Source organism: Lissotriton helveticus, chromosome 2_1 (assembly GCF_964261635.1).
Source record: "Lissotriton helveticus chromosome 2_1, aLisHel1.1, whole genome shotgun sequence".
Taxonomy (NCBI): domain Eukaryota; kingdom Metazoa; phylum Chordata; class Amphibia; order Caudata; family Salamandridae; genus Lissotriton; species Lissotriton helveticus.
Window position 1 is genome coordinate 356443691 of NC_136059.1, and position 16891 is coordinate 356460581.

General features: G+C 47.7%; 1 protein-coding gene across 14 annotated transcripts in view; it reads left to right on the forward strand.

Moving 5' to 3' along the window:
• The window catches only part of NIPBL (NIPBL cohesin loading factor), a 1942504-nt gene that overhangs the window by 1648073 nt on the left and 277540 nt on the right, over positions 1 to 16891 (forward strand). For all 14 annotated transcript variants that reach the window (XM_078674965.1, XM_078674957.1, XM_078674966.1 and 11 more), the window contains one exon: positions 7924 to 8097. In XM_078674965.1, coding sequence (XP_078531091.1) covers positions 7924 to 8097 — 174 coding nt within the window. The remainder of the gene's footprint in view (positions 1 to 7923; positions 8098 to 16891) is intronic.

Sequence of the window (16891 nt, forward strand, 5' to 3'; positions counted from 1 at the left end):
CTTTCAACAGATTAAAACGGATAATGAAACAGCAAGGGCAATGGGGGCCCTGCCACAAAAAGGATCTTTCAAGTGAATAGGTATCTCTAACAAAAAGACCACAGGAACAGGCAGCTTCAGCCAAAACCAGCTGATGCCTCAACATTCTCCGGGGCAACACACAAGCCAACTGATGGGTCAAAAATCTAGTTACCCGTGCTGGCAGCAACAGAAGCTGCCTTTCGAGGACGAGGTAATGGCTGAGGAAGAGGCCAAACTTCTAGAGGGAGAATAAATACCTCTAACTGACTTCCACACCAAAAAGGACCCACACAACACACCAGTGGGGGGGGGGGAGAATATCCTTTTTCCACAACCAGTGGGAAAGGACCACAACAGTCAAATGGATATTAAATTTGGTTCAACACGGATATTGCATAGAGCTAACAAAAACACCCCCTGTGTAAATCCACCAAGGATAAGAAAATTATCAAAATCAGAACAAATACTGCAAAACGCAGAGATCAAAGAACTCTCTCTAAAACAGGCAATAGAAACAGTATCAAAACAGGAATGGCACACAGGAAACTACTCACAATACTTCCTTATACCTGAACAAGACCTAACCCTAAGGCCAATTTTGGACTCAAGATTCATAAACAAGTTCATACTGACACAACACTTCAAAAGGTGTACCCTTCAAGAAATAATCCCACAAATCCAAAAAGGAGATTTTATAGCATCAATAGACCTCAAGAATGCCTATTTACATATTCCAATGAACAAAAAACACAACGGAACACATGACCAATTCAAGGTACTCCCTTTCAGAATAAAGTCTGCTCCACAGGTGTTCACAAAGTGTTTGGCCGCAGTGGCCGCATACCTAAGAACAGAAAAGATCCACGTATACCCCTACCTGGACGATTGGCTAATAAGGGGACGCACAAAACAAATATGCTACAATCCTGTTCAGAGGACAATCCAAACACTACAACGTCTAGGTTTCTCAATAAACCACAAAAAATAATCAACTATCCCAGAAAAGTAGAAGGTCTTCCTGGGGGCAAGACTAGATACAAAGGATGCAAAGGCTTGTCCCACACAGAACAGGATACAAGCTATCTACAAAGAAACAGCCCACTACCAGAAGGGGCAGTCTCTGACAGTGAGGATGGTAATGAAACTTATAGGCATGATGGCATCATGCATCCCACTCAGCCCTCACGCTCGCCTACACATGCGACCATTCCAAGAATGTCTCTCCAACAGCTGGTCACAAGCCATAGGCAGTTGGGAAGATCTAGTGGTTGTTACACAAAAGGTACAAGCACACAATGGTGGGCATCCAACAACATAGCACAGGGGCGACCTTTCAGGAACACAACTTCATCTGTGACAATCACCACGGATGCATCCCTCAACGGTTGGGGAGCGCATCTGAACCAGCTACAGGTTCATGGTCAATGGAGCGAAGAAGACTCAACGAAACACATAATTTCTTAGAAATGAAAACAGTTCTATTGGCACTCAAAGCATAACAGGATCAGGGGAAGACCATCCTAATACAAACAGACAACACAACTACAATGTTTTACCTGAACAAACAGGGTGGAACGAAGTCCTTTCCCCTGAGCAAACTTGCGCAAGAAATCTGGCAATGGGTAATACCACAGCAAATCAATCTGCAAACAGTACATGTACCAGCGTTAGACAACGTCACAGCAGACCTGCTAAGCAGATGAAACAGTTGCTTACAGCGGACATTAAACATATTACTCTCAAAACAGCTTTTCTCAATGCAATAACATCACTACGGAGAGTAAGTGAACTACAAGCATTAACTATACAAGAACCCTATTTTCAAATTCACAAGGATAAGGTAATCTTAAAAACAGTTTTTACCAAACGTGGTAACTAATTATCACTTAAATCAAAACATCATCTTGCCAGTTTTTTTAAAAGAAAACTAAAGCAGAAAAAGACCTCCACACCCTGGATGTAACCAGAGCCTTACTGTACTATCTGCAAAAAACAGAACAAGTAAGGAAAACAAAACAGTTTGTTGCTTACTCACATACCAACACAGGATCAGCTGTCACTAAAGCAACTATTGCAAGATGGATAGTACAACCAATACATCTGAAAAACACGTTAGTGATAGATTCCTTACCTTAGAATTACCCCCAGGCGTCAGACTGGATCAGGAAAGTTTTCGTCAGAAGTACCCCTACGCGTCGGTAGGCGTCGTCGTGCGGCTCTGCGTACGTCGCTTTCGTTGCAGTCGCCGAGATGATGTCGCTGGAGCTACTTGGATGTGCCCAGTTGTCCGTTCTTTCTTTTTCCGTGCCAGCAAGCGCAGATCCGGAGAGAGCGGTACCCCCCCGTCAATTTTTGTCTGAGTTTTTTGGGACTTTTGTCTTTTTTTTAGTCTTTGACTCCTGGTGTGTAGGGATGTCCGGTTTTAAATTTTGCGCGGCTTGTCCCTTCATGATGTCGGTGACTGACCTGCACCAGGAGTGTCTCTTATTCCTGGGGTACTACCACGACTCCAAGTCTTGCCCCGAATGCTGGGCCCTGGCTCCGAAAACTTTGCAGGAGCAGTCACGGAAGTTGCTGGAGGCCCGGGAATCGGCTCTGTGCCGTTCAAGGTCCCGGTCCCGTGGGAGGTCAAGGGACCGGTCGCGGAGCCGCCTTCACCATCATTCGACAAAGTCTTAGCACTCGGAGTCAGGTAAGGCGCAGCACAAGAAGTCAAAGAAGAGCCGTCGCTCTTCGCCTTCCTGTAGCGTGACACGGCTGAGGGTGTAGGTGGCGCCGCGGCGGAGCCTACGCAGTTGCCAATGGCCTACCCGCCCTTTCCGGGTCCATCGGCGACTCCAGCTCAGCTGCAGGAGTTCCTACGGCAATGGCGCGTGTCTTTGGCCCGTTGGGACCCGTCTGCACACCTGTGGGCCCCGCGGGTCTGACTGGGCGTTCTCTTCTACGTCGTCAGCTCTGGCCCGACATTGTTGACGATGACTCAGGTCTCGATTCCGAGAGATCCCAGCCGATGTCGGTTGGCCTAGTACGACCTCCATCGACGGCGCCGCTGCCGGCGTCGGCCGGCTCCCACCCCGACGGTGCCGGACCGGTGTCGATGGACGCAGATTCCGACACCGATGGGGAATTTCTATCCCTTTCTCCATCCACTTCCTTCTTTTCCGCCTGCCCGGCAGGTTGTGGAGGACAGGAAGGGATCTGAGGACCCTCTCGCAGCCCAGTGCGAGTTAGACCCGGACTAGTAGGAGGATTTGGAGGATGCAGGTGACCTGGATTTTACTCCAGAATCTTGCGCACTGTCTCCTCCTACAGTGGCTACGGAGGAGGGTGGTACATATTCTGTGATGGTGCATAGGGTGGCCGATGCTCTCCACCTCGAGCTCCCTACTGTGGCCATCAGGACTAACCTCCTGACAGAAGTGCTTAGGCCGCTGCTGCCCTTTAATGATGCACTTTCGGACGTTCTTTTGGGCATCAGGTGCAGGCCCAACACATAGGCTCCTGTGGAAAAGAACGTGGCCCGACGCCATCGCCCGGCCCGGCCGACCCCATTTTCCTCTCCCAAATCCCTACCCCTGAGAGCTTGTTTGTCCTAGCCTCTACGTCCCCAAGAGCATTCCCTTCCGCACCTCCAGACATGGAATAAAAAAAACTGGAACAATTTGGGAAGAACATTTTTACTTCCACCAGTTCAGGCCTGCGGTCTGTGAACACTGCTTCCTCTTGGGCCGTTATTCCCATTCTTTGTGGGACACGGTTGTGCAGGTGCTGTCTCAATGTCCGGAGGTGGTCTGGGCGGTGCTCTCCCAATCTATTGCTGAGGGGAGAGACAAAGCCAAGTTCACGATTTGTTGTGGCCTTGACACAGCCGACTCGCTGGGCAGGCGGTTTCCACGACAGTGGTGCTCCGCCGCCACGCCTGGCTGAGGACGACTGGCTTTTCCGGATATATCCAGAACACTCTGATGGACATGCCCTGAAGTCTGTGATATTCTGGCAGCAAGGCGTCCCTCCACTAAATCGGTATACGCCTGCAGGTGGAACGAATTTGTGGCACGGTGCACAGCAAAAGCTGTGGATCCCCTTCCCCCCCCCCCCTTTCGCGAGTCCTTTTGGTTCTGCGTTCCTGGCGCGGAAAGTCGTGTACAGAACTGACATCAGCGCACGTCTAAGTAGCTCCAGCGACGTCATCTCGGCGACTATGACGCAAACGATGTACGCGGAGTTGCACAACGACGCCTACTGACGCGCAGGGGTACTGTTGACGAAAATTTTCTGGATCCAGTCTAATTTTAAGATAAGGAATTTATCATCAACTATTGTTTCTTACAGATATATCATTACCGAAGGTAAGTAACTTGTTCAACTAAGCTATACCAATGCCAAAAAAGAACTAACAATACAAGCTATACCAATGCCAAAAAAGAACTAACAATACAACCAACAGCTGACTCCACTAGGAAGAAAGGAGCAAAGCTAGCTTTCTTGGCAAATGTACCCATCAATGCCATCAGCGTAGCAGCAACATGGGCATCACCACACACCTTCACAAAGAATTATTGTTTGATATACAGATGAATAAGGAAGCTCAAATTGGGCAAAGGGTGCTTCAACACCTGTATGCTAAGGCTTCCTTTCACCACGGCCTCCCAAACACGGGAGAAACCGCTACATAATCTGATGCACAGCATGTGAATCCAGAAAAGGATTCACGTTGCAAAACAAAATGGTTAGTTACCAGTAGGAGTAGTTTTTCAGCTTGAAGAGTTTTCTGTATTCACATGCGAGCCACCCAGCCTTCCTCTAGAAGGAAGACAAACAGGTGGGGAAGCAAATTGCATTAGTAACTCAAAATAAGGACCATCACAAGGATTACACAGCATAAAAACAGAAAAAAGAATCTGAAGATGGCCACCGCGCACGTCGACCTCCAGGATACCATTTGACGTCACAAAGGGGACGTACCAGGCACCAAATAGTGGCAGACAGCGACCAAAACAAGAAGAAAAATAAGAGCAACAAAGACAATTCCGGACCCAACAACTAGATGGCGGAATGATGCACAGCATGTGAATCCAGAAAACTCTTCAAGCTACAAAACTACTCCTACTGGTAAGTAACCATTTTTTTATCATTTATTGTGTGCTGTGTTTTGGTAGTAGAGGCCTTACTTTAATAATGAATCTTAAAGAATCACTTTCCTGCAAATTCCATGTTCCCACTTTTCCCAGGTAACACACATGGTCCAGATATCCTCTGTCAGCAAGATTTTGTGGTCAATAGAGATCGCTGATCTGCAAAGCTTCACATGAAGTGACTGAGCCATCACCATTGATGGTGTTCCTGTTTTTCCTGTTTTCTACCATTTTAATATCCTGAGCTGTTCATTTTTTACTTGATGTTTTATTGACAAAGCTGCATGGTTTGAGAAGAAATCATCAACCTAAATCATTTGTCTTCAAGCCTTGCACTAGATGTCTGTGCAAGGTCCCCTTTAACTATAGCTTTGTTGTGTAAAGCCAATGACACACTTTTTTTGTGAGCTGTGCACCAACATGTACCCAAAAGCTTTAGAGAACATGCAAGCTACGCTTTGTATGGTCTCTTTTGGGAGAACAGTCATGGACCCTTTGAAATCCAGCACACGTATCAAGAATCCATTAAAACTGATAAAATTAAAGAAACAGAAGATGCTTAATTGGATACACATCACATACTCCTTGAGAAAAGCCAAGCAAAACCATTTCCATGAATTGGATTTTCATTAGTGTTCATAACAGTAATTGAAGTGACACCTAAACTAGCACAGAGTGGTAACCAAAGTTGGTCCAGGACCATGGTTGGCCTCAAACTCCCTGTTGCTTTTCCCCCTAATCAACTTCTAAAGCCAAAGGACACCATTGTTCCCATAGATAAACTGCATTAACTCGAACTAAGCCACATTGGGTATCATTGACCAATGGTTATGTGTTATGAGAAACCTAGAGCTTAGATCTTAGACGCTATACTACACTTGTGATAGTAGCTCTGCCCTAAAGAGAACATCTTCTGGTGTGTGTGTTTCTTATTTTCAAGTTGTGCGTACTTATCTCTTAAATAAAATCCCTTCATTTTCAGTTAGTAAAGCACTGCCTAGATGTTGAAGGTAATATCTATGTTGTACTCAAACTTGTGATTAAATCAAAAAGAGACTAGCTCAAGTTACTTTAGGGGAGGGGGAAGACTCTGATATGTTTTGTCACGGAGTGTGAACACCCAGCAGGTGTGTTCAAAAAGCCCTCACCCACCAACCTAGTTGGTGGCATGCTTCATCATCGGGCCCACCCAGTGGCACCTAGCGTGCCCCGGGTGTGCTTCAACGCCTGACTACAGCGGAGCTGGTATTTTACTGAGTGTGCGGTGAAGATAGTTAAGGAAGTGATGTTAAAACGGCTGAACGGTGGTCCCAGTACCCGAAGGTAAAATTAGACTTTAATACCTGGGCCTCCGTCAGCGGTTAAAAATAAGGCAAGGGTATGTAAGGGGCGAGTTACGACCTCTCACATCCAATGGGTCAACATGTTTCAGCCAGTGCCTTATGACTAGACTGGCTTTCTTCAGGACCTAAAATAAGTGAGTGCAAATTACCTAGTGGGGGTGTAGGGGAGACTATGTGTCTACACGCCCTAAAGTGTATCTACGTGTGAGAGGGGGATTCCCTTCTCAAGACCACGCAAGTTATTTGCTCAGTCTGACCTCAAGGTTGGGAGGTGGCAAAGGCTTGACCAGTACTTCTGGGTTGAGCCTGCTCTGGACCTGTAGTGCCTCCTTCGCATACTCAAACTTGTAACTTCACCTTAAGTAAGCTTTCATGGCTAGACCTCTCCACATAGTCAGATGCCCGAAAGTAGTAACTTGCTTATCCAAAGGGAGAAAATTAGTGTGTCCTTGGGACACCAGTGGTAATCAATGGGTATCCACACAGCATCCTGCCAAGTAACCTCTGACGGCCTTAGAGGCCAAAAAATACACTTTGCATACCACCATTACCTCATTTACTATGTAGACTTCCAAATCGACACACAGCCACATGGCACTGGATATAGGTTGATGCCTGTTCATGGTTCACATGAGAAATCTGTGGGAGACTACATATCCATTAAAAAAAAATAGTAAAGTAAAAAAAAAAAAAGAAAATTGTGGAAACCATTTCATAAGCACAATCTTCATTGAAGATTTTTATGAAGACTTGGGCCTGATTTAAAGTTTGGTGGACATGTTACTCTTTCACAAACATAGTGAATATTCAAAGAAACAAGTGCATTATATCCTGTGTCACTTTGAACAAGGCGGACAGGATAACCATCACATTTGTGACAGAGTAACCCATTCAGCAAACTTTTAATCATGCTATTAGTTTCATAACTTGTATGGAGCATTTTTTTGTAATTATCAGTGTAGTCTTCCAGTTCCCTCTGTTAAACCGCCAAGCCTCCTTTTGCATTACCTACTCTAAAAACCCTGTACAATAAGCTTGTCTATTGGGTTTGCAGTATAGAAAATGCCTTTGTACTTTGAAGATAAGACTATTTATCCTAGAGTTCATGCCCAACCAATTTACATTTTACTTGATTCTGAGGAAAACATTGATATGAAGCTGCTAGTGACTGTGCCTTCATTATTACTTCTGCATTTCTCAGTGGATGGTCTCTACGCATTCTTTACCTTGGCGTATTATTGGGCTGTATAGTAGTTTTAAGGAAGCAAACGTTTACTAATATGTTCATTAAGAAATGCACATTGGGACAATTTAATGTATGTAGTTTGAACATTACTTGATGAAACCATGTATTTGCACTTCATTTGAACACTTAACAAGTCAAGCTCCAATGCTGTGGAAAAATAAGCTTTTTATTTTTTTAGGGTTTTCATTCATACAGCACCCAATCCTTATGTTTGAAGTGGATGTAAAAAATCTGTACAACAACATTCTCTCAGATAAGAACTCCTCACTCAATTTAAAAATACAAGTGTTAAAGAATCTTCAGACTTATCTTCAGGAAGAAGATACACGCATGCAGGAAGCTGATCGAGAGTGTAAGTACTTCGCTATAATGTACTATCAATAGCAATGTGTGGAAAAGGAGTTAAGGAGGAATATGTGAGCAATTAATACTTTCTTGAAATTTGTTTTAGACTTTCAGTGGGGTAAATGTTATACTTGGGACCTAAGGTATTTTCAAAACTAAGGTTGATGTACATTTAATGAGTAATAATAAAGTTATACACCCCCCTTCCATGATTTTAGCATTGGCAGTCTGCATCTCTTCTAAATCGAACAGTATATCTCAAGTGGCAGCGTCATGAGGTGTAATACTTTAATGCTATTGCTCAAAGCAATTATTGTGTATAATCATCATACAGCTGTGTGAGCGATGGACTATATTTAGTACTATGGTAATCTGTGGGACAGGCTAAAATGATCCCAATAGGACAAGTCTTACGGGGTAATATTGTATGGCCCGTTTCCTCCAAAGATAAGAGGCTTGTACGTCAGGGTAGCTCCTGTACCTTAGTTTGCCCCTCTGCGTTCCCCACCTGCTTTTAGGGTCACAATGTCAAAGTTCTGTTCTTGGTGATGGTTCACTCATGCTGGACCCGCCATTGTCGTTGATCCATGGCTTTCTTTATTAACGTGGTCCAGACAACAATTACCCACCCATCGATGTCTAGGGATGCTCTGAATCCCCAATGGTCAAAATGTAAGTTAGTTTTTAATGCCGTCTCCCAACCTTCAGTTGCGTAGCATTCTCCGGAGTCCACCCCGTGCCTCCCTAAATATAATAGAGCCGGGGGGAGGGGCTCTATCCAAAATGCAGGATTATTACATTTCCCTGCGTAAAGTCTTTGGGCCCCAAATCCCCGCTGACGCGCACTCTTGCCCTAAGGAGGAGGGAGGTGCCCTGACTAGATCCTCGCTGGCAGGTTCGCCCTCGGTACCTTTCCGGCCCTCTGAATCTGTTTTTGTATTTGAGACAGTATTGTTTCACAACCCTTCGGGATCTTCACCATCCGAGTCTGGTCCGCCAATGACATCGGCAGCGCCAAACAACACCCCACCAATTATTCTTCCCGTCGTCAACACATCGCCAATTGGCCGATGGTCCATCCACTTTAAGCAACTGTCAATCTGTCCCTATACAGCCTACTTCTGCTCTACCTATGGAAATGCACAGTTTGGCAGGCAAAGGGGAAAATATAGGGTGTCAAACCCTTTGGGCAACACTGTCAAGCCTCCCTTGTAGGAAAAGTGGTAGACTAAACTGTGTGAGGCTAGTGGACTTGAGTACGGTCTCCACCTGGTATGGCAACATAGGTGGGTTTCTCTTATGCTGCAGTATTAAGGAGGGCAGCTGTTATTTTAGAGTGCCAGTGTCTGTCAGTGGAATTATCCACAGGCCACTTGGTGAATGTTCTTCACCAGGGTAACACAGAAGTGGATCCCTTACTCCCTTATAATGAGTTTTACACAACATATTGTTAGGGGGCTTGGGCAAGGTCAGTAACAGAAATGCCTGTAAACCAGGCATCGGCCCACCCCTAGAGATTCTCATTGTCTCTTTAAACATCCCTCCACAAAAGATCTAGTTGTGCAAGTAGCAATAGCCTCTATGGACACAAATGTCACCCCTCTGGTACCACCAAGCACTGAGGTCTGATGCCTGGAAATTTGTGGGAGGAATATTTTCTCTTCTGTTAGTGCAGCATTGCGGTCTTTTCCCATGCATTGTGAGACTCAGTAGAGAGTTTTCTGCTTTTTCTTCCGAAGGAAGCCAGAAGTAAACTGCTACAGTTGGTACTGGATGGCAGAGAGGTCGCGAAATTCATCATAAGATATAGTATGGACACTGCTGATTTTGTGGGTAGAGCTATGGCTCAGTCAGTTGCACTGCGCAGGCATGCATGGCTGCGTCAGTCTGGGTTTTCAGAGCCTGTGCAGAATACCCTGGAAAGATGTGCCATTTGATGATGTACATTAATTTGGTGTACCTACTGATTCTGCATTACGGCGATTTAAAGCTGCACCGTGTGGTAACGACACCTAGACATTTCTGACTTGGGTGGACATAAGTGTTAATAAATGTCTTGAGTTGCAATATGTAATAGTTTAGTTGCACCCAGTTTGGCATTTCTCTCTATTGCAGGAGTTTATGGTTGTTTAGCTATCCTTGTGGTTATTTACACACGTTTGCCTAACCCTTCTAGTCTGTTACAATTATAGTAGTGCATTTATTCTGCAAAAATCTTTACACTAAAATTGTACTCTTGAGAGTATATTTCATGATATGACTTTCTGGGTAACTATTTACTGCTTCGCAAAGTAGTTGTGACTTTCTCCTTCAGTTTTTCGGCTGTTTTTTTGATTACCTGATAGGCAGGTCTTGCACTTAGCTTTACTAGGCAAAAGAGCTCACGCTCAAGGGTTGATAACCTTCATGGTACGTTCGGTACTCTATGTGGAGTATCTTTTGTATGCTTTGGGAGCATTTCTGAATGTGTGCGTGTATATGTATGTATGTATGTGTATATATATATATATATATATATATATATATATATATATATATATATATATATATATATATATATATATATATATATTCTAAAACCTCTCCCAGAGGAGAAAGTGTATGTGTGTGTATATATATATATATATATATATATGTATATATATATATATATATATGTATATATATGGGAGAGGTTTTAGAATATATATATATATATATATATATATATATATATTCTAAAACCTTTCCCAGAGGAGAAAGTGAATCGCACACGCATCGCGGTAAAATCAAGTTTTTATTATTAAACAGGAGCTCCGTAGTCCTTATGCATTTCGGCCATAACCTTTGGCCTTCTTCAGAGGAGGAGCCTGATATATATATATATATATATATATATATATATATATATATATATATATATATATATATATATATATATCCTGCCAATCAGATTCTCTTTCCCAAGACTGTACCTTTGTATCCACAATTGGCACATCCCTGGCCACAGGTAAGCCCGTTGTTAAAGGTACCATGGGTACCAAGGGCACTGTGACCAGGAAGGCTTCTAAGGGCAGCAGCACCTATTATGCCACCCTTAGATGCACTGCACCTTAACACACACACACACGCGCGCTGCCACTGCAGGCTACGTGTTTGGGTGCAAAGAAAAGTGAAGAGTCGACACAGCACACATCCCTGTGTGGCATGCCTGCAATCCACTGCCTGAAGCCTTAATAAGTCACCCTCTAGCATGGTGCACTTGCCCAAAGGCGAGGGTACAGAGGCATGAGCCCTGTACCCCTACTGTGTCAAAGTCCATTTTTAGACATTGTAAGTGTAGTAAGGCCATAAAGAGTATATGGTCTAGGAGTTGGTCATTACGAACTCCACTGCTCCATAATGGCTTTACTAAAAACTAGGAAGTGAATAGCAAAATTTTCAGCACAATAAACCCACACTGATGGCAGTGTGGGATTTAATGTAAAATGCACTCAGATGGCTTGTTAGAGATGGCACCTGAAAATCGACTAGCCCTGGTGTGGTTCCTGAATGGCTGCCTGCCATTTGCCACCACCAGACTGGTTTCTTGACCCCTGGGCAGAGAGCCTCTGCTCTTTGGGTACAGAAACAAAGCCCATCCTGGGAAGAGGTGTTATGCCTCCTCCCCAGGATAAGCTGTGTCCTCAAAAGGAAAAGCTTCAAAGGCCTGCAGCCTTTGGACGCTGTACTTGCCGTTTGCTGCCCCCGCCTTTTGCTGCCCCCAGCAACTGGATACCCACCAGTTCTGACCCTCACTTTGGATGGGAGAATCGGCCGGAAAACCAAGCTAGGAAGAGACGTGTTCCCAGCTTTGCCAACCCCACCCCTCAGGTGGGGGAGGCGAGGTGAAGCCTACATCTCAGACCCCTCCATCTTGAAGATGAGGGGACTCATCCAATTAGGAATAGTCTTGTGCCCCTTCCCACTGGAGGGTGGCTAATAGGGGGTGTACCGACCCCAAGAAAGGGACCCATTGTTCTTGACCTACACACTCCTTTAACACCCCTAAATTTAGTATTCTGGGGTAACCCTGAACGTTGCCTCCTCCGATTTGAGGAAGAAAGAAGGACGGAAGAGGCATGCTGACCCAGAAAGCAGAAGGGGAGAGGATGTTGGTCTAACGGCCGGGGCAGTCGACCTCCAATCTAGGGAACCAGGTTCGAGTCTCAGCAGTGATGCTCAACATCCTGTGATTCTGCGCAAATCACTTAATATCCCCATGCCTAACAAAAAATATGAATGCGTCCTTGTGTAACGCATTGGTGCTCTTGTAAAGCGCTCTGATACTTGATACCTTCAGGTCAAGTACCGTGCTATATAAAACTCTTGAAAGAAAGAAAGAAAAGGACACCAACTGCCTTTGCCCCAGCCCTACTGGCCAGTGCTGCTGGTTGTGCAGCTCTTGTGCTGGTCGTTGGCCCCTGCAGTGCTGACCTTAACCCTAGGTGCTTTGCTCCCACACCAGAGTGGCCTGCTCATCAGCAGTCCCTAACAAAGGCCTCCCCTAGCCCCATTGGCTAATAGCAGTACACTGCACTTTGCACCTGGCCGCCCCAGTGCCACTGGTAGTGCAACTTGAGTGCCCATCTAGACCTTATGGAACCTTGGTCCTGACCCCCAAAACTCGCCCTTGTAAATCATGTACTTACCTGTAAAACCGCTAACAATTTTTCCCCATAGGAACCCATGTAAAGAGATTTTGCGCCTAAAAAATGTTTGTGTTGAACTGTGTTGTAGGACGAGAAAAGTGATTCTATTGAAAAGTATAAAATGTCGTACTTACCTTGTATTTAACCCCTTGCGTGCAGCCGTTGTCTGATGGCAGCACTACCTCGCTAGTGCTGCCGTCGGCCAACGCGGCCCCACCCATTTTGCGGAAGTGCTGCGAAATCGCGGCACGGCAAAGGGGTTAACATTCCTAAGTTGTGGTAACTAGGCATACCACCCTCAGTTCTCAAAGTAAAAATTAGTAATTATTGTGTAATTTGAACTGATTTCAAAGCATTTACAAACCTGTAACAATTGTGATTTCATAGAATAGAATTACCCCACGCATCAGACTGGATCTGGAAAGTTTTCGTCAGCAGTACCCCTGCGTGTCGGAAGGTGGCGTTGTGCGTCTCCGCGTCCGTCGTGATCGCCGGAATGGCGTCGCGGCAGCTACGTAGATGCCGCCCTCGCGCGCTGACGTCAGTTCTTTCTTTTTCCGCGCCATCAAGCGCAGTTCCAGGAAGAGCAAGTACCCCTAGACACTTTTTGACTGAGTTTTTTCAAGGCCCTTTGTCTCAATTCTTTTTATACGATCGATTCCAGGTGTCGTAGGGATGCCCGGCTTTCAGAACTGTGGGCACAGTCACCGCATGATGTCGGTGATGGACCCACACTTTGTGTGTCTCTACTGCCTGGGGCGCGACCATGACTCCAAGTCTCGCCCCAACTGCCAGGCCATGGTGCTGATGACTTTGCGGGAGCAGTCCCGAAAATTGCTTAAAGTCCAGCAGTCGGCTCCACGCTGCTCAAGGTCCCTGTCACTTGGGAGGTCAAGGGACCAGTCGTGGAGCCGTCGCCATTGTTCCTCTGGATCTCGGTCTTCGCACTCGGGGTCAGGTAACTCGAAGCATTCCAAGAAGAAGTCGGAGAAGCGTTGTCGCTCTTCGACTTCCGCGCCGCCCGTCACTGCTGAGGGTGCGGGTGGTGCCTCCCCCGCAGCTCCGGCAGAGCCTGCAACGTCGCCTCCGGCCTACCTGCCCTTTCCCGGTCCGTCGGCGACGCCTGCTCAGGTGCAAGATTTTCTTGCTGCCATAGCCCGACTTTCGGCCGTCTGGCCCTGACGTTGCACCTACGGGCCCGCGGGCCCAACTAGGGGTCTTGCCCTTCCATCGCTGTCTGCTTTGGCCCCAGCATCGCAGGACCCCCCCCTGGATCTGGACTCAGATCCCGGGCGACACCATTTGACCTTGTAACACCTCTAGCGGCGACCCCCTCTTTCTCTCCCAACACCACACTCCTGAGAGCTTGGTTGTCCAAGCCTCTGCTTCCCAGAGCGCGTTCTCTACCGCACCTCCGGATAGGCAATCCAGGAAGCTGGAGCGGCTTGGCAAGAAGCTGTTTTCATCTGCCAGCTTAGGGCTGCGGTTGGTGAACACTGCATGCCTCTTGGGCCGTTATTCCCACTCTGTGTGGGACACGGTTGCGCAGGTGCTGCCCAACTGTCCGGAGGAGGCACGGACAGTCCTCCCCCAAGCTATAGCAGCTGGGAGACGCAGCTAAGTTCACCATTCGTTGTGGGCTTGATACGCCGACTCGCTGGGCAGGACGATTTCCACGATGGTGGCACTTCGGTGCCCCGTCTGGCTGAGGGCAACTGGCTTCTCAGGGGATGTCCAGAACACTCTGATGGACATGCCCTTTGATGGCATTTGCCATTTCGGCAATAAGGCAGATAGTGCGTTGGAGCGCTTTAAGAACTCACAGGCTATGGGCAAGTCCTTGAGCATGTTGGCCACTCGCCCTCCGCCTTCTGCTTTTCGCTTCTATCGTGGCCACGGAAGGGCTTCCCCAACACCTTTCAGAGCCGCAGGTCTGCGCAACAGCATCATCACAGACGTGGGAACCGCTGAGGCTGTACTGGGGCCAGCAGGTGGGTCAGTCCACCTCCACCCCGCAGCATCCACTTCCAAGCCTTTCTAGTCCGAACTTTCAGGCCCATCAGATGCCAGCGGGCAGCAGGATTTGCATCATCACCTCGGACATGTGGGTGCTGCAAATAGTCTGAAGGGACTACTCCATCCCCTTCGAGACTACCCCTCCAGCCATACCACCCCAATACCAGCGCATGTCGGGGGACCATCTTGCACTTCAGCAGGATGTCACAGCCCTCTTGGCCACGGGGGCCATAGAGCGCATTCCTGGGCTAAAAGTAGGTTGTGGTTGTTATTCCTACTACTTTCTGGTCCCCAAGAAGGACAAGGGCCTGCGTCCTATCTTGGACCACAGGAACATCAACCGCTTCCTCCGGAAGGAGAAGTTCAAGATGTTGACGCTAGCTCAGGACTTGTCGGCCCTTGACCCTGAAGACTGAATGGTAGGGTTGGACTTGCAGGACGCATATTTCCACATCCCCGTCCTGCCGACCAACCGGTGTTACCTATGGTTCACGGTAGGCCACGAGCACTTTCCGTTTATCGCGCTCCCCTTCGGCCTTACCAGCGCCCGTCGGGTGTTCACGAAAGTGATGGCGGTGATCGCAGCTCATCTGATCGCAGAACCCCTGATCAGATCAGGGGTTCCAGTCTTCCCCAATCTCGACGACTGGTTGCTAAAGGCGGGCTCGCCCCAGTCGTCTCCAAACCTCCATACTATAGCCGACCTACTGCATTTGCTGGGGTTCTCCATCAATGTGCTGAAGTCGCACCTGATTGCCTCCCAGAAGCTCCTCTTCATCGGAGCGGTTCTGGACTCAGCGCAGTTTCGGGTTTATCCTCCGGAGCAGTGAGTCTGGGATATTCAGGCTATGATTCTGATCTTTCAGCCTCTGTCCCTGGTTTCGGTCAGGATGACGCTTCGACTGCTGGGTCTAAAGGCCTCCTGCATCCTGCTGGTGGATCATGCCAGATGGCATATGCAGGCTCTGCAGTGGGACCTGAAGTTCCAGTGGGCACAACATCAGGGCAACCTGTCGGATCACGTCCGGATCGCCGAGGGCGCTGCACGACAGTTGCAGTGGTGGCTCACGAATCGCGATTGGATCAGTGGCAGATCGCTCTCCCTTCCCCAACCGGAGCACACAGTGGTGACGGATGCTTTCCTCTTGGGATGGGGAGGCCACGTGGGAGAGGTGGAGATCAGAGGCCTCTGTTCTCCGGCGGAGTCCCGGCTCCATATCAACCTTCTGGAGCTGCGGTGATCCGGCTTGCACTGAAGGCATTCCTTCCCTCTGTCAGGGGAAGTGTAGTGCAGGTGTTCACGGACAACACCACCGCCATGTGGTATTGCAACAAACAGGGCCGGGTGGGATCTTGGACCCTATGCCAGGAGGCTCAGCACCTCTGGCAGTGGCTGGAACATCAGGGCGTGACACTGGTGGTTCAACACCTGGCAGGTTCCCTGTACGCTAGGTGTTGACGAACTCAGCCGTCGGTGCATGATGGATCACGAATGGCGTCTTAACTCGGACGTGGCGCTAGGCCTCTTTCAGCCGTGGGGAGAGCCTTGGTTAGATCTATTCGCCACAGAAGAGAATGCGCAATGTCATCAGTTCTGTGCGTTGAAATTTCCAAGGCGACACTCGCTCTGAGACGCTTTTCGACGTGAGTGAAGTTGCGGTCTATTGTATGCCTTTCCGCCTATACCACTTCTGCCCAGAGTGCTGAAGAAGATCAGGCGCGACCAGGCCCAAGTCATCCTTGTGGCTCCGGACTGGGCACGGAGGTTCTGGTATCCCGAGCTACTCAGCCTGTCTGTCGATCCCCTGATTCGTCTGCCTCTTCAGGAGGACCTTCTGTCGCAGCAACAGGGGACGGTCCTCCACCCGAACCTGTCCAGTCTCCACTTACATGCGTGGAGATTGAGCGGCGGCAGTTGAGGCCATTTGACTTGCCTCCTGAAGTCTGTAATGTCATTCTGGCAGCCAGGCGTCCCTCCACAAAATCGGTATAAGCCTGCAGGTGGAACAAGTTTGTGGCATGGTGCACAGCAAAGGCTGTGGATCCCCTTTCTGCCCCTCTTTCAGAGGTTCTCCTCTTCCTTCTTTCTCTTGCCCAGCAGGGCTCTGCTCTGGG